The following is a 27,631-nucleotide window of genomic DNA, read 5'->3' as shown; positions in this document are numbered from 1 at the left end:
TTTCAATAAATAAATTAAAAGTAAATTTAAATATTTTTTTTAAACAAGTGTGAAAACTGCTTTAAATTTTAATTAGTATGAATGTATTATTATTTTCTGTTTTTCCTTTTATATCCTATAAGTTTATTTTTCTCATTTACTCGTATATTCAAAATTATATAAATTCTAATAAATAAATAACTATAACAGTGTAAGTCACTCTCCAAGCACAAGAGCTAGTATCTTTTTTTGGAGAGTTACAGTTTTAGTATTTACTAGATGTATAAAAGTAGATTTGTATAGATTAAAAAAAACATGTACCATTTATGAAATATATTGATTAATAATAATAATCTGTACTATTATTTTTTTAAATTATTAATCAACGCTATTTTTAATGTCTGAGCACCCGATGACAAACTATTATTGCTTATTTGAATACTGTTTGATATTTGATTTCGGCCTCGTGGTGTAATGGTCAGCGCGTTAGCCTGCCATGCAAGAGGCCTCGGGTTCGGTTCCCGACATGGTTGATGTGAAATATTTATTTAAATGGGTGTTTTCAAACTAGAATATTTCAAAGTCCCTGGACTGGTACCTGAAGCGTAAGACTGATCATCTTACCTTTATGCAACAAAAATGATCAAGATACGCTGCGATTGGTGCACCAATGCAGTGCCCTATGCACCATTAGGTGTGGAAAGGGAAAAATGATGATGTATTTTTTTTTAATAAGGACTCTTGGTAAACAAATATATCCATCATGTTGATTCAGAGTTTACGAGTGTTATTATTTGAAAATCTTTACTTTTTGTTTTGCTGGGTAGTGAATTAATCTGATCTGTCATGTTAACAGGTAAAAGGAAATAAAGTGAATTAGGAGCTTAGAGTATATACTCTAATGAAAGACAAAAAACTGTGCGTCGTTGATGTGTTCTACTGGGTTTAGTTTGTCCACTGAATGTTTTTTCATAACTTAATTATTGCGTGTTTAAGTTACCAGTGTAAAAGTTACTTAAGAAGCATTACACAAAAAGATCACTTAAAATAAAAATGTTTTTATTATAAATATAAAATTTATTAACTTAACTTTGTAACTATTCATTATAGTAATAAAACAGCTATGTTTTTTAACACTTAGTTTTTTTTTACTGACCGGTTTTAAAGCTACACAAGCTTCTTTAGCAACCTACTATTTAGTACATTGTTAAAATAAAATAGAATAAAATTAATTAGTTAATTACACCTTGATAAAGAAGCTCGTAAAGCTTTGAAATCGGTCGGTGGAAAAAAATTAGTTTAAAAACAAAGTTGTTTTATTATTCACAATGAGTTATTATGCCGTGTGTCGTTCGTACTATTTACCGACGTTTTGGATCGCATTACAGCGTCCATCATCAGGGTTGATGATATTTGTGTTAAGAGATGTGTAATATATTTTTATTTTTTTTGCACCACAACAGGCCAGGAGGCCCAATTACAGTGGTGAATTACATTACAGAGCAACCAGGCTTGAGAAAAATCACATTTTAATTTTTGTGTTCTCACCGGGAATCGAACCCGGAACCTTCCGTGCGTGAGTCAAGCGTCTTGACCACTACACCACGGAGGCCGCCTATAACGATAAGTACTTAGGATTTGTACCGTGTCACAGTCGTCTCTGTCTACAGCTTCAATTCGAAATCTGTGACGCTTCACAGTCTACGCTTTTATGTGATGTCTTTATAACTAGGTACCAGTAACTCAATAACAAATAACTATCGACGTGCTAATAAGCGACGTGATAACAATTTCTCACCATGGTTGTTTATCGTATTCGCGATCACAATGGAACATCCTTGAACACCTAATATTAAATATCAAAATATTTACGTTTCGCGACGTATAATCCTGCTGCGCAATCACATATTTCAATTTCACCAGTGTAAATATGGAAAATATCCCAAAACTGCTATTTTTATTTATTTATTATTTATCATGCTATATATTTCATTTAGCCGGCGGTTGGCAAGCCAAATGTCAAAAAAGCTGTCCCCATAGTAATTGTAATTTATTTTTCACTTTTTCATATTAGATACTCCTAATTATTTTGCAATCGCAATATTATTGTATTTTTTTTTAGTAAACGCCGATTTTTCGTTAGTGAACTGTATTTATTTACGAGGAAAACAAAAAACAAATCGAAACGAGCGACTTATGACTGAGATAACTTAAGCATGTTCATTATAGTTATTTGTGATTGAGCTACGGGTGATTTTAAAAGCATCCAATCATCTCTCTTGTCGAGATGTTTGTACGTCTCGATCGCCTCTTTTATCGCTCGAGTGTTTTATTATTTTTATGATTTAAATATTTTATTTATTCAGAAATCAAATCATTTGTGCTTTAACCCTTTATAGAACACATATTTTGTGTTGATTTACGTCTTGCAAACCTAATTAAAAATGTACTTTTTAGGATAATAAACCTATTGCATTTGAAAAAGCCGAGTGAACTTTTTTATGATAATCAAGTGAACGTAGTTATGCAGAAAGCACCCAGTCCACAATTAAAAAAAAATATATTGGTGTTATCGGGTACAGTATTGTCAATTTTATGTTTTGCTAAAAACAGCCAGACCGCTTTCATACAAAAAACTGTAATACCACCTGTCGATCACAAAAACGGCATTTCTCAATTTGCAGAAAACACCCACAACACTAGAAAAATTTTACGGTACTTTAAAAAACATTAAAACTGGTCAAATACATAATAAGATTCTTGTTTGTAGTATAAATAAAACTATTGTATTCATTGTTTATCATTTGCCAAAGCCAAAAACATTCCAACTATTGTGTAGATTTGATTATTCGCTCTTTTCATAAAAGTGCTATTATCTCAGTTTTACTTTTCCATGGCTGGCTGCTCTCTGCATAACTACGTTCAATTGGCGGTCTCCGCGGTGTAGTGGTTAAGACGCTTGTCTCACGAACGGAAGGTTCCGGGTTCTTTTTCCGGCGAGAACGCAGAAACTAATTGTGATTTTTCTCAAGCCTGGGTGTTTTGTGCTGTAATTCACCACTGTGATTAGGCCGGGCCTCCTGGCCTATTGTACATTCCAATATACAGGACCAACCTGCCAATGGTTATGCCTGTTGGAAGGGCTATCTCTATGTTGAACAATATTACTTTGGACATTGACATTTTTCACGTCTCTGAGGGAGTTTTTCGTTACAAGATTATTATTTTATTATTCTCTGGCTAATATGTATACTTATGTGTCATTTTTATATACAGGGCGTTCTTTAAACCCTGTCTCATCTGAATCCACGATGATCAGTAAGGACAAGAAGACATATTAGCATATTAAAAAAAATATTTAGAACGAACAAATTAAAAAAAAAAAAAGTATTAAAAAACAAATGGTTGCGTGCTTCTGCGAGGAGAAGCGAAGGGGGTCCTGCAGCGCGGTTGACAGTGTACAGTAAGCAACCATTTGTTTTTTTTTTTCATATTTAATTCTTGTAAATTTTATTCGTTCGAAAAATTTATTTTAATGTGCCAATATGTCTTCTTGCTTATACCGATCATCGTGGTTTCGGATGTGACAGGGTTTAAAGAACACCATGTATACCTAATTTTACCTTAATATTTTAATTATTTCTATATGTATGCATTAAGATATTCCATTTTGTAATGTACATATTGATAAATAAATAAAAATTTAATTGAATTTAATTGTGATTAAAAAAAAGCGGTTTTCGATGATAAGTTATTCCACCAATTTGATAAATGAAGTTAGTTTTGTTTTTTTTCATAACGAATGTTTCCAAGGATATAGTTAGAGATTGTACATGTAATGCGCATATTTATCTACATAATTATCGATAAATACTAAACGTCCTGTATCTATCTACAATTTGATCTTAATCAGCTGCAATAACACTGGAAGGCGACATTTAATAACCCATCTAATCATGTTCTCGCCATCGCGATTCCCTTTCCGCACCTAATGGTACATAGGGCACCGCATTGGTACACCAATCGCAGCGTATCTTGATAATTTTTTGTAACATGAATGTAAGATGATCAGTCTTACGCTTCAGTTATCAGTCCAGGGACTATGAAGTATTCTAGTGTAAAAACACTTTTTTTAATAAATATTTCATTTCAACCATGTCGGGAATCGAACCCGAGACCACTTGCATGGTAGGCAAACGCATTGACCACTGCACCAGGAGGCCGACGTCGGCGTCGTTCAAAATAGTTCGTATTTATTACATGATTTGTTTCTTACATTTTCGAGAAAATTCGCAGTACAATTTAACGCTTTAATTTTTTCCGCGCGTTAGAATACTTTTTTTATATACAATTTCCCGAAGGGCTGAACTACCCCTAAGTCAAACTGACAAGCGTCACGTAAAGTAACACAGTTTAAGAATGTTTATTATTCATTTTAAGTACTATTATTTTATTAAAGAGAGATAATATTTATGTATCGATGTAAATAATTATGAACTATGAACGCAGTGTTGACCAAAACAATATATTATCAATATTACAATATTACAAGGTCCAACCGTCTAAGCCTAAAGTCTAAATGCATATCGTGTAAGTTGTGAGATCCTCCAGAATTTTTCTTGTCTTTTCATAAATTTTAAGGCAAACAAACAAACAAACCATCACGCCTTTTCCCCGCAGGGGTAGGCAGAGAGGATAGAACGCCATATCACTATATCTTGGCATACATACCTCGCTCTCTCTACATTCATACATCTTCTCATGCACGCACGCCGATTATTCCTACTTTTGACATGTCCATCTTCAAGTATTTGATGGACTCGATCGTGCCATGTCTTTCTCGGTCTTCTTCGTTTTTTGCATCCATCGACATTTGCATCGTAGATCCTTCTAGCCGTTCTTTCGCTGTCTATTCGCTCTACATGTCCAAACCAACTACATCGGTTTACCACACATTCGCCTGAGGGATCACATTTCGACAGCATTCAACCTACTTTCATCATCATTTTTCCAATTCCATACTTTTATAGTTGGCACAAGAACTCCGTTGTGAACTGCAAGTTTAGCCTCCTGCGATAAACATTTGTTTGCCAAAGTAGATTTCAGTGCACCGTTTACCCTGTTCCCGTCCCGGCACTCACCCTCCTTTCAATATCTTTCTCGGTCTTTCCATCCCTAGTAAACATACTTCCCAGGTACACAAATTCGTCTACCGGGCAATTATTCAATAGAGATAAGGTGTTGGGAATATGGAAGTTTAGACATTTTATTTTTTATTAATATATGTATTAATCGATGTCTTGTTTGGATCGTATCCAAAAAAAGGTTTTTTTTAAATGCAATTATGTCATTCTAAATTTGTTGCAACAGAGAAGCTAGGAATATATGCCAGGATAGACGTGTGTGGCGGTGCATTCTCTTTGCCTATCCCTACGGGAAAATAGCGCGATGGTAGTAGTTGTAGTGATGCTTAATAATTTGTAAATATGTGTTTTAACTATTGCTAATAGAAACATAAAATTATTTAACATTTGTTGCAACAGAGAGGGAAAACATTTTTAAAAAGGGATATGGAAGTCTAGGCATTTACAGGGCTTATGACCTGTCATTGGCTGGTTTAAGTAGCCACTTTGCATGCTGTGTAACATTCACCAATCTGCCCATGTTTAAACATCCATATTTAAACATTGGAAGAATAGCATAAGAAACATTCTTGACAAAAAAACTTTAAATCAAGTATACTACTCAATGTGTCAAACCATTATAGATTACGGAATAATTGCATTGGGTGGAGCCAGAAAAGTGCAATGCATACCTTGGAAATAGCACGTTAGTATGTACTCAAGGCTCTGCTCGGGGTCCTTATCAAAACAACGGAGGTGTTTAAACGAGTAGGTGTTCTGGACGTCAGGCAACTGTACGCTAGGGCACTTCTCGATTACACACATAAAATTGGTGGGAGTAAATAAAGTAAAATCTATGAAACAAGATAAAAAAAGAGACAACTATTCGTGCCACATAAAATGATAACATCGTTTGGTCAGAGGAGTCACATGTACCTTGCTCCCAAAATTTACAACACTCAAACTCTTGATTTAAAATTGAATACAAATAAACAGAAATTCAAATTATTTGTTGAAAAATGGCTTCTGGATTTAGGTCCCGAAAACTGCCTCGAGATGGTCACCCCACCAAAACAGTAGTCTATTTGAACTCGGAATTATTGTTGCATGTCTGCTATTTATATTTTACGTTTATATCCATACAGTGTTATTTACTATATTATATTTATTTATTATGTACTAGAACATAATATAAAAATAATGTAAATGAATGCCTCGACACAGGTTATGCCCAGTGAGTAGAGTACACAGAAAATAAAAAAATATAAAGTTTTATGTGAAATAAATAAATACAGGCAGGCTATTGGTGCAATTTGTGGCACATGATGGAGTCAACGCCTGAAAACGGGAATGACACCAAAAGAAGAAGAACACAGCTGGAATCTCATTATTTTCCGTATATATAGGGATAATGGGCTTGATGCATGCTCTTCATTCATAATTCATTTAATCATTAAAACAAATGCAATTTTCCACTCTTACTTTCCTTCAATCATCCTTTACCACTCCTTATCAATATCTTTCTTTTCCTTCCCAGTATCTCTTTGTTTTGTCCATATTTAACTTATTTTAGTATATTTATATAGTTTAAACTTTAAGCTGTCGTCGCTTTATTACAGTATTATTTAGTGAATACATATAATTGTATAGCTGCCCCACTATATGTATACATTTTATATAGTTTTTAAAAAATATATTAATTGAACCTGTACATCTTTTTGTATTCGAAATAAATAAAATAAAAAACGTAAAAACGAGTTTCTGGGTTCAACACCAATTCAATAATTAAGCTAGTGAAATATAAGGTAATTTATCCTAGACTATAGAAGCAGAATTTTATTATATGTGTTGTGTTAAAAGTGGTACTTACTTGTCGTGGTGAGGGCTGGGCGTGGGCGGCTGCAGCGGGCTGGTGGGGGCGGAGCGCGGCGCGGGGGGAGGGGGGGCCCCGATACTAACCACCGGGCTACTGAAGTTACCCGTGGACCTGCGAACAGTAACGTCATCTTAGTAACGTGGCACGCTGACATGCTGAGTAAAGCGAAGGTCACATACTGACACGCTGAAAAAAGAAAAGGCCACTCACTGAATTGCTGAAAAAAAGAAAGGTCACATACTGACTTGTTAAAAAACCGAATTAAACTCACTGACTGGCTGAAAGTGTCAATATCACATATTGCTTTAATAGAAAAATGTCAAGCTCACATATTGACTTCCAAAAGTGTGTAGCTCACAAAGTGGCTTGCTGAAAAATAGTCATGTAACAAACTGACTTGCTGAAATTGTGAATTTCACATATTGCTTTTGCAAAAAAATGTGAAGTTCACATACCGATTTGTTAACAAGTGTGAAATGTGAAGTGACATAATGACTTGCTGAAAAATCGTAATGCCACAATCTGATTTTTTTAAAGTGTGAATATCATAAAATGAAAAAATTTAGGCTCAAATATTGATTTGGAAAAATATAAAGGTCACATACCGATTTGATTAAAAGCATAAAGGACACGTGTTGATAAGCTAAAAAGTGTGAAGTTCACATACGGACTTGCTGAAAAGTTGCAAGCGTTCCATCTTGCACCCTGACAAGGACAGTTGCTGATTTTTATATTATATACCAACGGATCAAAACACAAATCTGCAGAAATATAGCTTCAAAGTTTTTTTTTTACGAAATAGGCAGAAATAATGATCACAACTTAAGACAAAATTCGTTAAATAACACCCCTTAAACAATTTTTAAAAATATGTATTTTTCATATTAATTCTATAAATAAGAACTTCTGTACACTTAACCCAACTTCGTTAAAAAATGGTCTGTTGGACAAAAACGAACTAAAGCGACGATATGATAAAAAAGTATCAGCAATATTCTTTTGAGTAGTTGTTTATACTAAAATAAATAAAAAATCGTTGAGCCGTCTTGTGAAAATAACCTTACAAAAAATATTACGTCAACTTGTCTAGGAAGAATGTCACACACAGATACGTAGATATTTTTTTGATATGAAAATATTAAGATCAATTCTGTTTGAATTATATTTTTTAAATATTTTTGGGATTCGTTCAAAGTGAATATATATTGGTATCTAAAAACTCAGCACGACTTGTCATAATCAGGCTTTTATTTTTAAAATACACGGAATTATTCAAAGTTGATTCTGATAAAGTTAATTTAAAGCTAGTTCAAAGTCAGATAAGTTCTACTACTGTTCAGACCTACTCTCAACCAAATATATAACTACCTACCCATCCTTCCCATTTCCTAGCGCACTCCACGTAACAATAATTCCACGTGTGAGTGCCGGAAAAAAACCTTACACATTCAGTATTAACAAGTGATGTGCTTCCAACAAACCATTTAACAAGCGAGCTTTGCCAGCGTCTATTTAGACCACCAGCTCCATACAAGCGCCAGCGTCTCACGACCGCCAGCTTCGGCAGCAAGGTTCCATCACACGTCACGCCTTATCATCAGCAGTTAAGTGGAGTTGCGCAACCTTCCTTCCCCAACAATACAGTCCACCTAAATTTTCCTCCTAGGACGAGGTATTCTTCACACCTCGTTCACTCCTCGTTTACTCCTCGACAACATTTTTTTTTTCAAAGCTTCGCTAAGTTTCTATTTTAGAGGCTTGTCAACTAGGAAAGAGAGGATGTGGAAGGAAGTGATGAAAAATTCACCACAAACCCCCGAACCAATTGAAAAGTATTTCTTAGATTTCTTTCTTGCAACTGGCGGGAACCGAGCTCGCGACGATAGTTTCACAGTTAGCCGTCTAACCAACTGCGCCACGGAAGCTAGGCATGTCTAAAAATGTAATTATTGCAATATACCCACCGTGCCAAAAAATCTCTGCGAAGTAATGTTGCTTGGATTATTTGAGGTGTTAGGTGTAGTCAGAGGCAAGAATGAATAGACAGTTTTTATTGAACTGCTGTAAAAGGCTTTGAATTGAATACACAACACCAAGTTTTTACACTATATTTTGATTCATTTTCAGGAAAATTTCAAGTAATAATATTAATTGATTGATTTGGTGTTTGTTTTGTAGAACTCCATATTTAAACTTATAATATTAGAAATCAAACACTGATTTGAGTCTACTAGACACTTTATTTTATTTTTACAAATATAAAAACAAAAATTTCGTGACAATTGTTTCGCCTTGTTAGGGCATTTTCAAACAAATGTGAAGATTAGATGAATTGAATGTCCTTATATAGTTATATATTTCAAGGTACTTAAGTAGAAAATAAAAATAATAATATGAACTTAAGTTAAGTTTCAAAACAGCATGACCTTTTTAATAAAAAAAGTACATGGCAAAAGACCTTGATTAATAAATAAATAAATAAATCTCGACAACTACCCGATAGACCTAAACCTGGTTTTCCCTGTCATGTAACGTGTCTTAAAACAAAGCTACTAGTATTTAACATATTACAACAGAGATAAAGAACATTTAAGATAAGGTAATATAGAAGTCTAGGCAATCTACAGGGCTTACGACCCGTCAATGGCTGGTTTAAGTGGCCACTTTACACACTGTGTAACATTCACCATTCTGCCCATATTTGAACATCTATATTCCTTCAATTCTTTCAACTTTTGATGTTTTTTGAAGTTAAAGATCTACTAGTATTATTAAAGATCTACTAGTATTATACTAGTATTTGTAATATCTTTTAGCGCTTTTTAGTAAAATTACGTAATTTTAAATCAATATTCGTATCTCATGTAACTATTTTATTATAATGCTATCAAAATAGTATTTCGATCTCATTTCGGCTACATACGAACGAACACTCTGTGCCGCTTGTGCTTACGACTCTAGCTCTAGACGATCGCGATCGATCCGTACGCGTTGCGTTGTGCTGATTGTATAAACTAAATTACAAGGCGTCTGTTACGTATCTGGCAAGATCGGGGCATCTCAAAGAAAACAAAAATGGACGTAGTACGTACGCTCGTGTTTGCAGTATTTTCATATGGCGTAGAAACATGAAAAATTAAAGCGCGTGAGCAGGCGAGAATAGATGCCTTCGGGATGTGGTGTTGGCGTCGAATGTTGAGGATCCCACGGAGAGCCGAAGAAATAACATCTCCATACTGAATTCGCTTCATTAGTATGGTCCCCTCAGTATAATGTATATATTAATCTAATCGAGAACATTCAAAAGAAATTTATAAGGAGCCTAGAATATCGTTGAATATCGTAACATTGAAAATGATTACGGCGCATCTTTGATTAGTTTTAATATATAATCACTACAAAAAAGGCGCCTTACGTGTGATTCAATTTTTCTTTTCAAAATTCTAAATAATATGGATGATTCGCCGTGGCGTATCTTTTACAAAACATTGGTTTCCGTTGTCTTCTTCGCTATCCCAGATTAAATTTCTTTTTTTATATACCAACATGTAAAAACAATTATACCTCGAATTCATTCATTAGACGTACCGGTAGAAATTATAATGGACTCAGTATTGATGTAGATATTTTTAACCGTACGTTGCATTTGTACAAAAAATTTCTTCATGGGGTCGATTATTTGGGATAGTTGCTGAATGTGCATCTTGAGTGGTTTATGCTATGTATATGTGCCGCATGTAATGTATATGTTTATGTATGTTTTAAATGTGCGTTCATGTGTGTGTGCATGGATGGCTCGGAGTGTGCATTCTATATTTTTATTTATTCTAATTTATTACCAACGATAACCTTCATGGAAAACACAAATGTTAACTATTATTCTTTTCTCACTTGAATTTATTTATTTTTAAAAAAATGTATAATTTAGTGTTTATATCTTTGGCATAATTTATAAAAACTTAATTGGTTTTTTATGTTAAAAAAATTGTGGTTTTTAATACTAATTATATATGACTGTATGTTTTCTGAATAAAATAAAATAGTTAGGTACAAAAAAATTTTAAAAACTAAAAAACAATACTAAAACCGCTACCGGCCGTATGCTGGTAATTAAATTTGTTTTTTTTCTTAAAATAGTACAAACATGATACATGAATGTCCCAATATTAACTTATGTCTAATTATCATTAAAATATATACGAATTATTAAAATTTATAAACAATATACGTACATATTAATATATTACAACCGATATGAAGAACATTTTAGAGAAGGTAACATAGAAGTCTAGGCATTTACAGGGCCTATGAACTGTCATTTGCTGTAAATGCCTAGACTCCCATATTGCCTTCTCAAAAATATTTTCCCTCTCTGTTGCAACAAATTAAAATATGAACAACTCCCTAGGGAGAAAATCCAGCCAGTCTGCTAGCATTCTGACATACTTAAAATATTGCTGAATCAACTACCTGGTAAAAGAAGAAATATAAAAAATTGGAAAATTGTTTTCAGGCGTTGCCTAGTAGGTGAATTGGTTCAGCCAGATGAATCTCACCCACATGATAAAGGTTTCAGCTCCTTTACCTTACAAAAGTCAACAGATGGAAGAGTGGAGGAAATGTGGATGTTCAAACGTAGGCAGAATGGTGAATGTTACACAGTGTGTAAAGTGGCAACTTAAAACAGCCAATGACAGGTAATGAGCCCTGTAAATGCATAGACTCCCATATTCCCTTCTCAAAAAAAATTCCCTCTCTGTTGCAACAAATTAAAATATGAACAAATCCTTAGGGAGAAAATCCAGTGAGTCTGCAAGTATTTGGACGTACTCAAAACATTGTAGAATAATTATGTTTGTGAAAGAAAATTATTCTACCAAATCCTAAAAGGAACACTACCACACTACTAGAAGTCAAACTAGAGGATGGGTCATGGGGTCTACCACAAACTTTGAATTCGGGCAAAGAAATTTCAGGTTTCTAGGCCCCAAAATATTCTATATGTTACCCGAACATTGCAAAACCGTGAGCCGGATTCAATTAAATAAATTTATAAAAAAATTGGTTACTGGGTTTACGTAGAGAAAAATCGGAAAATTTACTCAAAAAAAATCTTAAATAATTGATATTGTCTAACTGTAAAATATATTAACTAGTAGGTAGTCATGTTATTGTTTATTTTGCATAAAAATGTCTGCCTTAAAACAGGTTGTACCCTAGTTAGGCAGACTAGACATGATCCAGAGAAATCTATTACCTAAGTGTGGATGTAGTAGATAAAGAAATTGTTAGTTTTGTTAATAAACCATGATTATTATAATAATAATTATTATTTTAAACAAAAAAAATCCTGCAATACAGTGATTTTCGTTAAAAAAAAACATTAATAATAATGATATTAATAATCATAGTTTGTTAACAAAAAAACAATTACTTTATCTACTACATACAACTTAGGTAATAGATTTCTCTGGATCATGTCTAGCCTGCCTAACTAGGTACAACCTGTTTTAAGGCAGACATTTTTATGCAAAAATAAACATTAACTCATAATTTAGGAAAACCCGGAAAAGAAAACTTCTTTAAAGCCAACTCGATTAACTAATGATTCTGCAGTTCTTCGGGCACATGGCCAGGCGTGACCTGGAGAAAATATTCACGGGCAGAGTGCCAGGATGAAGAAGCAGATATTGAGTAGCTTGCTTGACCGATTAGGTGAAGGCGATGTCACGGGCGAGCCCGCGTAGAGCCGTGGAAAGGGGGCAGAGCCGCGAAGGGCGAAGCTCGCATTGTGAATAGAACGTCTGGGAAAAGCAGTACCGACAATCGCGACCCTTAGAACTGAGGAAAGTTACGTGTTTGTGATTAGATTAGATGAACGCTAATTTGATTAACGAGAAAAACAGAAATAACGATTTGTATTAATTTTAATGACGATAAAAAAGGTACAGAATGATTACGACAATTCTCTCCTTCCCATTCCGTTTGGCTCGAGACGAGTAGCACTTTCCAACGTTCGTGCTTAAGAAACATTAATACGAGACTTTTTGTAATGTTTCAAGTTGAAGGTACATTTCCATAAGAGGGATCGAAACCATACAAGTGTAAGATTATGCAAGTTGGTAATAGCACATCAGACTTAGAACACGTCTACATTACAACAGAGCACAGTTACGTAATACATTTATTAAACCTTTAAAATACACAAATATATGCATTTTCGTAAACTTATATCTAAAAACAATATCTTTCGGCCAATCAAACCAGACTGGTGAAAAATGTGCCAAAATTTGAACATTAAATATATATTTTAAAAAAATATTATGCGTTTTATAATATAAATTTAGGTATACATTAATGAAATATAAACATAAACACGTAAAGTTTAAAACTGTCTGAACATTTTGATATTTCTCTGTATATTTAGTCTTCTTTGTATATATTTTCACATGTAAAAAACAAAAAAAGTAAATCATTATTAATTATTGTTTATAATGTGAAAAAAAAAAACATGATTTTACCTCATGTGATAGGCGTACAGTATGATGTACGAGCTAATTTATAAGCTAGTTAAAAAAAAGCTTCCAAATAAAACCTTAAAAATATATACAAATAGCATTATTAATTATTGTTTATAATGTGAAAAAAAAAAAACATGATTTTACCTCATGTGATAGGCGTACAGTATGATGTACGAGCTAATTTATAAGCTAGTTGAAAAAAAAGCTTCCAAATAAAACCTTAAAAATATATACAAATAGCATTATTAATTATTGTTTATAATGTGAAAAAAAAAAAACATAATTTTACCTCATGTGATAGGCGTACAGTATGATGTACGAGCTAATTTATAAGCTAGTTAAAAAAAAGCTTCCAAATAAAACCTTAAAAATATATACAAATAGCATTATTAATTATTGTTTATAATGTGAAAAAAAAAAACATGATTTTACCTCATGTGATAGGCGTACAGTATGATGTACGAGCTAATTTATAAGCTAGTTGAAAAAAAAGCTTCCAAATAAAACCTTAAAAATATATAAAAATAGCATTATTAATTATTGTTTATAATGTGAAAAAAAAAAACATGATTTTACCTCATGTGATAGGCGTACAGTATGATGTACGAGCTAATTTATAAGCTAGTTAAAAAAAAGATTCCAAATAAAACCTTAAAAATATATACAAATAGCATTATTAATTATTGTTTATAATGTGAAAAAAAAAAAAAACATGATTTTACCTCATGTGATAGGCGTACAGTATGATGTACGAGCTAATTTATAAGCTAGTTAAAAAAAAGCTTCCAAATAAAGACTTAAAAATATATACAAATAGCATTATTAATTATTGTTTATAATGTGAAAAAAAACATGATTTTACCTCATGTGATAGGCGTACAGTATGATGTACGAGCTAATTTATAAGCTAGTTGAAAAAAAAGCTTCCAAATAAAACCTTAAAAATATATAAAAATAGCATTATTAATTTTTGTTTATAATGTGAAAAAAAAAAAACATGATTTTACCTCATGTGATAGGCGTACAGTATGATGTACGAGCTAATTTATAAGCTAGTTAAAAAAAAGCTTCCAAATAAAACCTTAAAAATATATACAAATAGCATTATTAATTATTGTTTATAATGTGAAAAAAAAAAAACATGATTTTACCTCATGTGATAGGCGTACAGTATGATGTACGAGCTAATTTATAAGCTAGTTGAAAAAAAAGCTTCCAAATAAAACCTTAAAAATATATACATATGACGAGGTATGATATGTGATGATTTTGCGAGCACGTGTAGGATAGTTGTAATTATGATATAGAGAGTAGACTCGGGCGCCTGATCCCCGCCCCCGCTGGCGCTGATAGGACTACGATAGCATATGTACAGTACATAATGGGACACCCTTATACAGGGAGTTCCGTAAGGCAACGGTTGAACTAAAAGGTATGAGAAGGGTGGTTTTTATTGTTTCTTTCTACAATCATCATCAAGGATTACCATTTCTGCACCTAATGATGCATAAGGTATTGTATCGACATACTAAATGAACGTAGTTATGCAGAAAGCAGCCAGCCATAGAAAAGTGAAACTGAGATAATAGCACTTTTGTGAAACGAGTGAACAATCAAATTTACACAACAGTTGGAATGTTTTTTTACTTTGACAAATGATAAATAATGCATTCATTCATTTTTTATAGTACAAAAAAGAATTTAATTATGTATATGACCAATTTAATGATTTTAATGACAGCCAGATCTAATATTGAATGAAACCTCATACAAACTGAATTTATGAAGGGACATTCATTTTTATGACATTTTGACATCATGGAATTTTCAGAAGATGATTATTACATTTTTTTTGTACGAAAGCGGCCTGGCTGTATTAAGCAGAACATAGAATTGATCATCATGAATTTGATAAAACCAATATCTTATTTTTTCAAAATTGTGGACTGGCTGCTTTCTGCATAACTACGTTCAAATTACAGTCGCTCAGTTAAGCCATGGCATCCGTCCACACTCTTCCTGACACTATTGAGAGATTTGCAAAACGCAGTAAGATTCAGCCCACGAAACTCCAAGTTACTGGAAGAGTTTACTAATCTACACTTTCTTGACATTGGAGAATTAAAGCCATAGTCAGATTTGAAATGCAAAAGATTACTGTTTCTGTTGAGTCTAATGTTCTTTTTTAAAATGAAGTAACAGTAACAGTTACCGTTTCACAAATAAAACTGTTTTGTGAAACGATTTTTAAATAACAGTTTGAAAGTTAGAAAAAAAATCTGGTACAAGCAACTGCTGAAACAGTTTCACAAAAATAAATAAAAATTATGAAGGGAGGTGGTCACAGTTTAGCCCACGGTACTTTAAACGTTTATTTTTAAAAACAGTTTGATTGGGGAATGAATAATATTGAAGTCTTTCTATACAGTAACAGTTGAATTTTTGAGTGAAACTGATAAAACTGTATCGAAATAATAACTGTTTCATTTTTTTACTATGTCTACTCCAAACCAGTCTATCGTAATCAGTTGATACGTGACGGTAAGCTAGTCAGTCTCGTGACTATGGACATAATATGTTTAATAGTATTGCAGAGAAAAACCAGTTAATGTTTCAGGGAGCGATTACAGTGGGAAGTTAACAGAGTTACATTTAATTTTCTATAAAGTAAAATCAATATTTTAAAACGAATTTGGGTTTATTTATATAAAAAAAATAGGCATTTTCGTCGGTAACCTGTAATTGAACATGATTAAAATTATTTAAAAAAACAAATAAATAAGTATGAACATTTTCGTAAAAATACGATTTTACATTAAAGACAATTCAAGATAAATCTAATTAAAATAAAAATACTTTGTTTTTTAATATTTATTTAATTACTGATCGGGTTTGAAGCTAAACAAACAGGCTTTAAAAAATAAAAAAACAATATATTGACAGTCACATGTCAATATATCCATAAAATTTTTTGATGAGCGTACATAAAAATATTGTTGATTTTAGAAGAAACAGAGATTTCCATAGGTTCAACACTAGAAATAATGATAGGCTAGTTGTGCCCACCGCAAAAAATAATTATTATTTTGCCTCAAACTGCATTCGACTTAACAATAATGTACCTCTTGAAATTCAGGCTTTGCCAACAAAAAAAAAAGATTATGTCAAGCACAGCCTGTTTGGAAAGCGCTACTATAGAGTCGATGAATATTTGCCGGACAAGACAGCTTGGCATTAGATTCTCGATTATTGATTTTAATTTATCGATTTTGGTTTTTTTAATTTAAATTCGTTTGATAGGTTTGATTTACTTATTACTGATTTTTATTTTATAGTTATAATTGAACGTAGTTATGCAGAAAGCAGCCAGTCCACAATTTTGGAAAAATTAGATATTGATGTTATCGGGTGCAGTAAGGTCGATTCTATGTTTTGCTAAAAACAGCCAGACCGCTTTCATAGAAAAAACTGTATTAATCACATTCGGAAAGAGGTGTTGATCACAAAAACGATATTTCTCAATTTGCAGAAAACACCCACAAAACTAGAAAAATCTTATGGAACTTTAAAAATCTTTTAAACTGGTCAAATACATAATAAGATTCTTGTTTGTTATATTTGAAAAAAATACTTGTGTATTCATTGTTTATCGTTTGTTAAAGTCAAAAACATTCCAACTATTGTGTAGTTTTTATAATTCACTCTTTTCACATTATTTTAGTTTCACTTTTCTATGTCTGGCTGCTTTCTGTATAACTACGTTCAATTTATTGACGATTTTAATAAATTCGATGAATCATATATAAAAAAAATAATAATAATAAAAGTGTTAATGCAATGTCTCAAAATCTAGGAGACTTTCAGTGAGGCTGATTTACGTTACTGTGATTGGGTTGGTCGATCACCCCTTTCAGGTTCGTGGTTGACTGATAGGACATCCTGTATGCTCGTGTACAGTTCAACCCCCGAAAACTCTACCCCCCACAGGATATAGGCGCGGGTTGTTAGCCAAACTTCCCCAGCGCACGTGTAACGAAATCAAGCGTATTAAATACGCTAGAAAGAGCGCAAAATTACTTTCTAAAAATCTTTTCTAGAGTTTGATTTACAATAATTACATATTCGTTTGTTTATAAGAGATATCTCTTCCGACTTGTTTTTCCCTTTTTTAATGTACCTATCCTCGAGATTATATTTTGCTATAATAAATGATCTCAACACTATGTATATTATATTTACCAGTCTGAATATGGCCGTTAGAGGATGAAAGCGCTAATCGGTCAAATTATTAAGTGGAAGCATAGTCTACGACGCATGCAAGTAAAGCGATTTGCTGATTAATGTTGATAGATCGAAAGTGATGAAAATATAACTAAATGTGAGATATTCTAAATCAGGTAGAAGACTTTGGGTAACTGGGAAGTATGTTTACTAGGATTGGTATGACTGAGAGAGATATTGAAAGGAGGGTGAGTGCCGGCAACAGGGTGAACGGTGCACTGGAATCTACCTTGGCAAACAAATGTTTGTCGCAGGAGCCAAAACTAGCAGTTCACAATGGAGTTCTAGTCCCAATCCTAATGTATGAAAGCGAAGTATGGAGTTGAAAAAAATAATTATGAAAATAGTTCGAATGCTGTCGAAATGCGATCCCTCGGGCGAATGTGTGGTTAAACGATGTACGATAGGTGCACAAATGTCGAGTTCCGTGAACTACGTAAGGCTGAGACATGCATTATAGACAGAATCAAGAAAGGGGTGCTGCGTCGGTTCAGTCATGTAGAGCGAATGGATTATGAAAGAACGGCTAAAATGAAAAACGGCTATTTGAAACAGTACTTATGATTTTCTTGTTGTATTACTGTAGAATGGTTTATTATTTAAACTGAATATGCTGTATAATTTTTAGGTTTGATTTTTTTATAAATCTTGGGTATCAGGAAATTTATGTTTAAAAAAAAAATATTAAGCCAAATATGTTAGTATTATAAATGTTTGTAAAATGCAGATTTGCCGTTTATGTTAATAAAATAAAATGATCTACGATGCTAATGTTGATGGATGCAGAAAACGAGAAAGACCGAGAAAGCTATGGCACGATCGAGTCCATCAAATACTTGAAGGTGAACATGTCAAGAGTAGGAATAATCAGCGTGCGTGGATGATAAGATGTATGAATGTAGAGGAAGCAAGGTCTGTATGAAAAGACAGAGTGGTGTGGCATTGTATCCTCTTTGCCTACCCCTGCGGAGAAATGGCGTGACGGTTTGTCTGTTTGTTATTTATGCGTAGTCGCGGTAAGGCATGGTGGGGCGCTTGCCCCCCCTGGCCTATTTAGCCAAACCCAAAATTATAGGTCAATAATATTAATCGGTTATAATTTAGAGTAATAATGCGCCACCTGCTTATAGAGCCGCCCATACGGACAAAAACCATTCAATGATTATTATCAATCACGAAGTAAGCTACAGTTTACGGCTACGCCTTTATTAAGCATAAAGCAGCCTTTATAGATATTATTCCTGGTCGATTACCTACGATTCCTAACCTTCTCTTGACCCATTATGGTACACACCTCACACCAAGATACAAAATAAGGAGATATTGAACGAAAAAAATCCAATTTTGACGTTACATCACATTACAATTTTCTTGGGGTCGTCGCGCGTCAAAATTTATTATCATAGATCATTAAATAATTCATAGTGAACCTTCATCATCCAGTACACCAATATTGAAGAAAATCCCATCAAAGGTAGGCCCAATCCAGTGCTCCTTTCCTTTATTCAAATACTCAAACTTTGTACCAAATTGAATGAAATTCGTTTTAACATTATATAGTCCGCTTATCGGTAATAACAATTGACATATTAATACATAGACGCTCCCTATAGAGTAAAACATTTTTTAAAGTAGTGACACGAAAACATACCCATAGTTACTGAGTTTGTTTACACCGGGGCTGCATTAAAGGAACATGCATATTGGGCTCGGCCGACATTTTTTTTCCGAATTTTAAAATAAAAGGGGTCTAAAAAGTTGTATTTTGGATTAATCGGAATGCAAAACATAAAAAAAAAATATTCGATTACAACTTTTGGCCCTCAAGTAGAGCTTGAAATTTTCGAAAGATTTTTTGCGCTAAACCGGCTGTCATTTCGTATTTAAGTAAGAAAATCAGTCCAATCAATTTTATAATGTGCATTAAATCTTATTAAATAAGTATCTAAGGGCGAGAGTTGCTTTTTGTTTTGTAATAAATGGGTAGCATTGTTTTAATGAGCCATTGTTTTCGTCAATATTAGCAGTTAGAAAAGTTAGGAGCTAGGCGCTCAACGGAATCAGTTCCGCGGAGTGTAAACTTTTTGCATTTTGGTAGTTTTAAAACGTGTTCGAATTTGTAATGTGATTAAGCTATATCTTTACTAAGAAAAAAATAATTTTATCAGTATAGATAATGAACAAAATGTTCAGACAGTGATAAACTTCAGACCTCGGTAGAGGGCCAAAAGTAATATGGAATATTTTTTACGTTCAATGTGATCCAAAATGCACTTTTTAGACCCCTTTTATTTGAAAATTCTGAAAAAAATTTGATGCCTTAAAAAAAAACTTCATACTTCATCGACCCACTCTAATGCATATGCTACCAAAAACTGTAGGATACTTATTTTTGGTATAAAAAAAGTTGTTTTAACGTTAACAATAAACATTCGTTTTTGGAGGATCCCAATCAGATTCTTTCCTTAAATTACTTATAAATTTGACCCATTTTTTCTTATCGCTGGATTTTAAAGAACGCAAAAACTGAAGATTTATTACATTTTAAAAACGTATTTGTATCAGTGCACCCCTGTAAGTAAGAAGAGCATCGCAATTGCGCCGCTAGGCGTAGTTTGACGTTTACAAAAAATGATATTTTTATTAGAATATTAGTTGTTTTAAGCTTCAATCACTCATGAACAAATATTTACCAAAGAAAAGTTACACAATACTTTTAACAATCTTTATCCGAACGATTTTTACACGCTTTCGTGACACAAGCAGACATTTTGGTTTCGATTCTAAACTTCACGCCCGGCTGGCGGTCGAAGAACGACTAAATACACGTTGGGTCGTCATTATTAAGGACTCAGGGCATGTCCATGTGTATTAATATTTCAATGTTAACCAGCCCTCGAGTGGAAGTGTACCGAGTATTTTAAATTTATAGCTTATATTCAAACAAATGTTCTTATTTAATTAATATAGAAATATGTAGGTAAAATTAAACGGATTAAATAATTTAAAGGTCATACGAGAAACTTTATATGCGAATAATAATCATAACATACATGTATTGTTATTTACACGAAATGTCGGGCGTTTGTAAACATTCTCATATAAAAGTGTTATTACACGTTTTTATACAAGACACGTTTTAACGTTGACATTTGATGGACAATGTGATAATAAATTACTGAAATTATAAACATGTTTATTTTAATTCCTGTCCATTTCGAGCGAGGGTTGAATATAGTGTTTGTGAAAATGTTATGGTAGGCAGTAACTACGAATACGCTAAGTACACCGACGGCGATGTGAGGAAACTTCATTTCATAACACGGAAAGCGAAATATTTATTAAAACTTTTAACTATCACGCGATCTACCGCAGTAAAGAAATTTATTTAAATTTCCACGTTTTTGTAAGTAAATTATAATTTTACGAGTTTCGTGATATTTCGAAATAATACAGTAGATAAAATGTTTATTAGTTGGTAAAACGATAGTTATTTTATAGAATTTATTTGTAAAAAATACGTGTTTATCTTGCATGATACATTTACTATTATTAATTTAAAAAATGTATCGTTTCTGACTCCTTAGAACCCTAATTTTCTATAGTGTCTCTATTGCTGTGTCCTCTCCCTGTCATCTGAAATCAAATATATTGTCCCTTTCAAAATAATCACCACCGTTTTATTCTAATTCCTAAAACATTTTTGGAACGCCCCTTTTTGGTATGGTCTTCAGTTCCGTCAGCGATTCGATCACCGTCGTCCTTTCATAGTCCTCTTTAGGCAACGGGAAAAAGTCGCAAAGCGGCGAGACCTGCCCTTACCGGTACCGGTATGAGGGTAATAAAAACTACATAAGATATTGTTAGAAATTGAATATTACAACCAGCAGTCTGATTCCAAGTTCGCGATAATTTAACACGAGCTCGTGTTAACATAATACGGATTTGAGTTTACGCTCGAAGTAAATCGCGGCCGTGTTAATTTCCGCGTTAACTCGCGATAGCACAGACTGCAGAATTATCTTCTTTAAAAAAAAGAATACAATTCTAAAAAAATATTTAAATGATTGTTTTTTTTTAAAGTATTACCGAAGACATAATTTTACGTAGAAATAAAGGAAAATATCACAAAATGTGATTTAAAATGCTAGAATTTCTTTTTTTTTTTTTTTTTTAAAAGATTTTGCTTCGGCTACTTTGATGTCCAATTTATTATCTTTAAATCGTTACAACAACTTTTAGTTCAATACTCAGTCTTTATATGAAAATCGTCGCCCCAAAGTTTAGTCAAAATTTGAAATGGCGTAATCTGCCGGTCGGAAAAAAATATTATTTTAGTTACATAAAACTTTAAAGTATATTTTTTAGTAGAAATTCCTTTAAAAAATATTGTTTTTATTTAATTTACGTTTTTTTTTACTATCGCGTGATTTTTAAAAAACATTCGTTTTAAAATGGCAAAATCGTATGATTTCCTCATTTTTCATGCGTTTTTTCATCCGACTACAGCCTTAATACACACGGTTTATGTCCATAAGTCGCGAACAACCCGCGAGGTGTGAGTGGGCGTCCGTCTATTTCGCACCGGAATAATCTTGAAAACTCGCCGATCACACCAAAACGCGTTTTAACCAAACAACAAGCAACATAAAAAACATAAGGTTTATTTGTTGATATAGTGAAAAACTTTGTAAATATTTAAGTAAGTTTGATGAAAACATTATTACAACAGAGAAAAAGTACATTTTAGAGAAGTTAATATAGAAGTCTAGGCATCTACAGGGCCTACTACTTATGGCCTGTCATTGGGTGGTTTAAGTGGCCACTTTACTCACTGTGTAACATTTACCATTCTGCCCATATTTGAACATCTATATTCCTTCAATTCTTTCGTCCGTTTACGTTTTTGAAGTTAAAGAGCTGAAACCTTTAGTTATGCAAGTGAGATTCATATAAATGAATTATTTTACCTACACACTAGGCAACGCCTGAAATTTTTTTTTCCGATTTCTATACTTCTTGATGGACCAAGTGGATTTATCAACAATATTTTGAGTATGTCCAAATTTTTGTAGAAAAGGACTGGATTCAACTCCCCGGGGAGCTGTTAATATTGACAAATTACAACCTTAAGATTGAATAAAACGTAGCAGTTTTCATGTTTTGGTAATAAATTGTTAAAGATATTTCGCAAACTTTTAATACAGAGTGAATTGATCTAAAAAATAAATAGATGAGGAGGAATAGAGCGCGTGAGAGATCGGAAAATCCATTTACCATTCCCCGCCCACCACCCTGACGCGACCTTTGGATTCTCGTGAATATCGGAAAACGGAAAATTGTAAACACCGCGTTCCTGGAATTTTCACTAAGAAACTTCGTTCATCTCGAATGGTATTCACAATGCGAAGTATTTAGATTAATTAACTGTAAAAAAAACATTTACATTTAATCTTTGTACATTTTTCGAATATATGACCACCTATTTTCTTTTCTCTCTTTTGTTATCAAGGTGATTCTAAACGAAAATATGAAACTTCATAGATGGCGGTTTTATTATTTTTTATTGAAAAATGGCATTTTAACGTTTATTTTCAATGGAAATTTTACAAAACTTGGTTTGCGGGAACTTGACTTTTCATTGATTGTAACAAATACCATAACAATAAAATTAAGGTCTTTTTTACTAAATGGTGCACAAAACAAAAAAATATTTAATTTATTTATCTTATTTTTTGTGTTTATTTATTTATTTAATGACGGACTTACAATTTCTTATAATAAATACAGGTACTTATCAAATAAAATACAACTAAATAAAATTAAAGCTAGGACAAAAAAAAAAGGTTTTATTAAAATTAATTTTTGAAAACATAATGCGATAGTAAAAAAGGTAATAATAAATCTGTAAAATTTATAAGTCAATCATACTCGTATTGCAGTGGAGTCCAGGTTCTCAAACTTATTTCGCTTATCGCCCAATTTGAGAATGATGAATTTTCTGGAATCCCCCAAAGGTCGATATATGTTTATTACGTTCTGCATCTTAAAAACAGCAAAACACTTCGAAAATACATATAAAAGGAGCTTTCTCAATAAGGCAATCAAAACGCATTAGTTTTTATTAAAATTAAAACAAAGCCTTTTTAAACTTATCTTATTTGAACGATAAATCTAATACACTTTAACGCATTGACTTACGGCTATTTGATGTTATTACAAATAGCCGTTAGTCACCGCGTTTGGAAACATGCAGCCTATAGAATTAAGAATAGTCCAGAAGGAGCGTAGAATTATATTGTTTGAATACATCGGACTGTGTGCACGATGGCAAATTTTTTAATTATAACACAAATGTAAGGTAAAAAAGCAATCTGTTAATTTCTCTAAAATTTTATTGTGCATGCGGAAATATTGATTGACACAACAGAGTAGATAAGTAAAGGGTCATTTAATAAGACTTTAAACATAAAATATAAAACAAATTTTATTTTACATAAAACGGAAATTTTTATATCATGTTAAATAATATTTGATATTTTAAAGAAAATGTCGGTCAAATGTCTACGATAGAGTTGTTTAATCCGAGATCCAATTTTCATTAGATAAGCAAAGTAGGGTAAACAATTTTTACCCTGGCAACACTAACGAAATGTTCATTTTGTTTCTTCGACAATCTGACAAATGGAAAAATAATTAAATTTTTAAGTAATGCATTTGTTACATACACATTCATTTGCTAATTACACGTGAAATGTGATTGCATCCTGTTTCTTTAAGATCCTAGCAGTATTTCTGCACTTTAAAAGGACACAACACGGCATAGTTGAATTCAAATCAGAAGTGGCGTACTGAGCGACGTCTACAAAGAAACTAATGGGTCAAAACGTAAACCTATTCATTTATGAGTAGTTTAGTCGCGTTCTGTTTGATGTGCGTATGCGGTTTCTGGACTGTTCTTAATTCAATGATGCAGTCATTTTTTGGCTTAATAAGCCGTGATAAATAAAACAAAAACATGGTAGGAATAAGAACGAAATTAATTTTAGTTTGAAATACGAGAAAAATATAATTTTTGCCTTTTTTAAAATCAGCTATTGCTTCCCTGGACTGCCTCAACGCCCTCAAATTTTCTCTGGGGCTTCTACCGCCCCCCCCCCTCCCGAAGGCCTTGAGCGCCCACGGGGGGTGTCACCGCCTACTTTGAGAAAGACTGCAGCGCAGTATAAATAGTCCGGTGTTCAGAGTAAATTTAATGAATGTGGTGAAGAGACCACCCACTAGAATGCGCCAGTGTCAGTGAGCGTAATATTTATAGACTCTATTCTAAAATAGATTTCATTTCACTGATTCTAAAATCAGTGAACCGAAAAGCCGATGACACTGAATTACGAATTCGTTTGAAATTTACAACTTTACTGTTCGTAGTTTTCAATTAAAATTGAATGAATCGTCTGTTAAATGAAAATATGTACGAGATTTTTATATTATCTCATTTTATAATTTTAACAGTGACTACTAAATCTAATTTATACGTCATTTATTATTTTTAGAAATTCACTAAGTGAACTAACTGACGGCATCAGCATAAATGATGCTCACACTTACACACACCTGAACACTTACTCCTACACTAATACACATAAACACACATCTACACTTACTCTCATACAAATACACATAAACACACCCTTTTGTTGTAACACAATTTAATAATATGTATGATTCTTATTTAGAAACTTTGCTGGTCGGTCATTGAACTGTATTTTTTTTTATGTTACTATATCATTGTTGACTGTTTGTTTCTTTAAAATAAATAAATGGACTAATTAAAAATAATACCCTATATGCGGTTGATATTGTCATTCTAGGAGGTAATATGGAAAGCCTGCAGTTATTATTAGACAAACTACACACGGCTAGTAATGAATATTTCCTAGACCAACCCAGAGTCCATCAATATAAATATTTAGGTTGCTGGCTAAATGATAAATGAGATCACTTACAAGAGATCAAAGTCAGAATAGAGATGGCGCGAGACAGGTTTTCCAGTAGCTCAATCACAAATAACAATCAACGTGCTTAAAAACGTGCTAAGCATTTGAGCGATCACAATGAATAATAATGAACATGTTTACGCTATCGCAGTAATTTTCTTTATTTTTTTTATTTTTATCATAAAAACAAAACACATTATGGAATTCATATAATGGTAACAATATGTTGGTAGAAATATGTACATTAAATGTGTATCAATTACATTATGAGTATAACTTTTATTATAACATATTAATATTTACTCTTAGTGCTAGTTTTAGTCATAAGCCAATGCGTGTGTAATCTCTAAGTCAACGCTCGTGACGATTTGTTTTTTTGTTTTCCTCGTAAATAAATACAGTTCACTGGCAAAATATCGACGTTTACTATAAAATATAATACAATATATTGCATTTGCAAAATAGTAAAGAGTATCTAATACAAAAAAGTGAAAATTAAATTACAATTACTATGGCGACTGCTTTTCTTGACACGACTTGCCGTTTCGGAGAAGTGACGGACAAACAAACAAACTCAACACCGGACTTTGGTTCATAAGTATATTGTGAACAGAATGAATAAAAATAAAAACACACACATGTATTTTCAGTTTTATAAAATAAATATAGGCGAATTACATAAAAATAAATTGGATTAACTCTGCAATAATAAATATAGAGGTACACATTTAAAAGTATTTACAATGCAAATTAATATCCATTTGGCAATTCTCAAAAAAAGTTTTGCTGCGAACTGTAGCTAACTTAATACCCAATAGTCATAGAATGGTATTTCTACGTTTGGTCTCCTCTATAGCTTGGCGCATTATTACTCTGAGGCCTCACTCATTAACTTAGTATAAAGTTGCGCCTAGGCATAATGGTAGAATACGAATGGAAATATCACTCACTATAATAAATATGATATTCCCATTCCAATTTTAGTACTTATGCCTAGGCGTAACTTTATACCCAGTATATTATTATTTATATATTATTTATTGTTGTTCACACGGCGCAATATTGGTATAATGAATTAAATGATAAAATAAGATACAATATTGATTACCAAATTGAACCTTGATAAGGAAGCTTGTGTTCCCTTATTATTCCCTTCTCAAAAATGTTTTCCGTCTCTGTTGAAATAAATATGAATAACTCCCTAGGGAGGAAATCCAGCCAGTCTGCGAGCATTTCGACATACTCAAACATTGTTGAATTAACTACCTGGTAAAACAAGTAGTATAAATATTGGAAAATTGTTTTCAAGCGTTGCCTAGTAAGTGATTTGGTTTAGCCGGATGAATCTCACCCACGTGATAAAGGTTTCGGCTCTTTTACTTCACAAAAGTCAACAGATGGAAGAGTTGAGGAAATGTGGATGTTCAAACATGGACAGAATGGTGAATGTCACACAGTGTGTAAAGTGGCCACTTAAACCAGCCAATGACAGGTCATAAGCCCTTCTTATGCCTAGACTTCATATTCCCTTCTCAAAAATGTTTTTTCTCTCTGTTGAAATAAATTAAAAAATATTCTTAATTTAACTTTAAACAATATTCGTATTTGCGAGGATCTTTTTGAAGACGCTTTTATATCCGAAAGGATTCAACTTATACGTATAGAGTCTTGAACTTACAGGTACAAATTAAAAAAAATATCGTAGGTACCTGTAAAAATAAAGAATGAGGAAAGACAGCAATAAAATATTATTTGATTTTGTTAACGTTTTGCCAATTAACAAACAGTGTCAGTATAAGATAATGACAGATCATTTCCTCGATTGCAATTTTAAATCCAAAATAAACCACCAGA

General features: G+C 32.6%; 1 protein-coding gene across 4 annotated transcripts in view; it reads right to left on the bottom strand.

The window, feature by feature from the left end:
* Positions 1-27,631, bottom strand: part of LOC148271785 (uncharacterized) — a 191,983-nt gene that overhangs the window by 38,545 nt on the left and 125,807 nt on the right. For all 4 annotated transcript variants that reach the window (XM_088240925.1, XM_088240928.1, XM_088240926.1 and 1 more), the window contains one exon: positions 6,973-7,089. In XM_088240925.1, the coding sequence (XP_088097051.1) occupies positions 6,973-7,089 (117 nt within the window). The remainder of the gene's footprint in view (positions 1-6,972; positions 7,090-27,631) is intronic.

This window comes from Micrasema longulum, unplaced genomic scaffold (assembly GCF_059751315.1).
Source record: "Micrasema longulum isolate JH-2025_06_02 unplaced genomic scaffold, ASM5975131v1 h1tg002648l, whole genome shotgun sequence".
Lineage (NCBI taxonomy): Eukaryota > Metazoa > Arthropoda > Insecta > Trichoptera > Brachycentridae > Micrasema > Micrasema longulum.
Note: the sequence above shows the minus strand (reverse complement) of the source record. Positions and strands in the feature narration are given on the sequence as shown.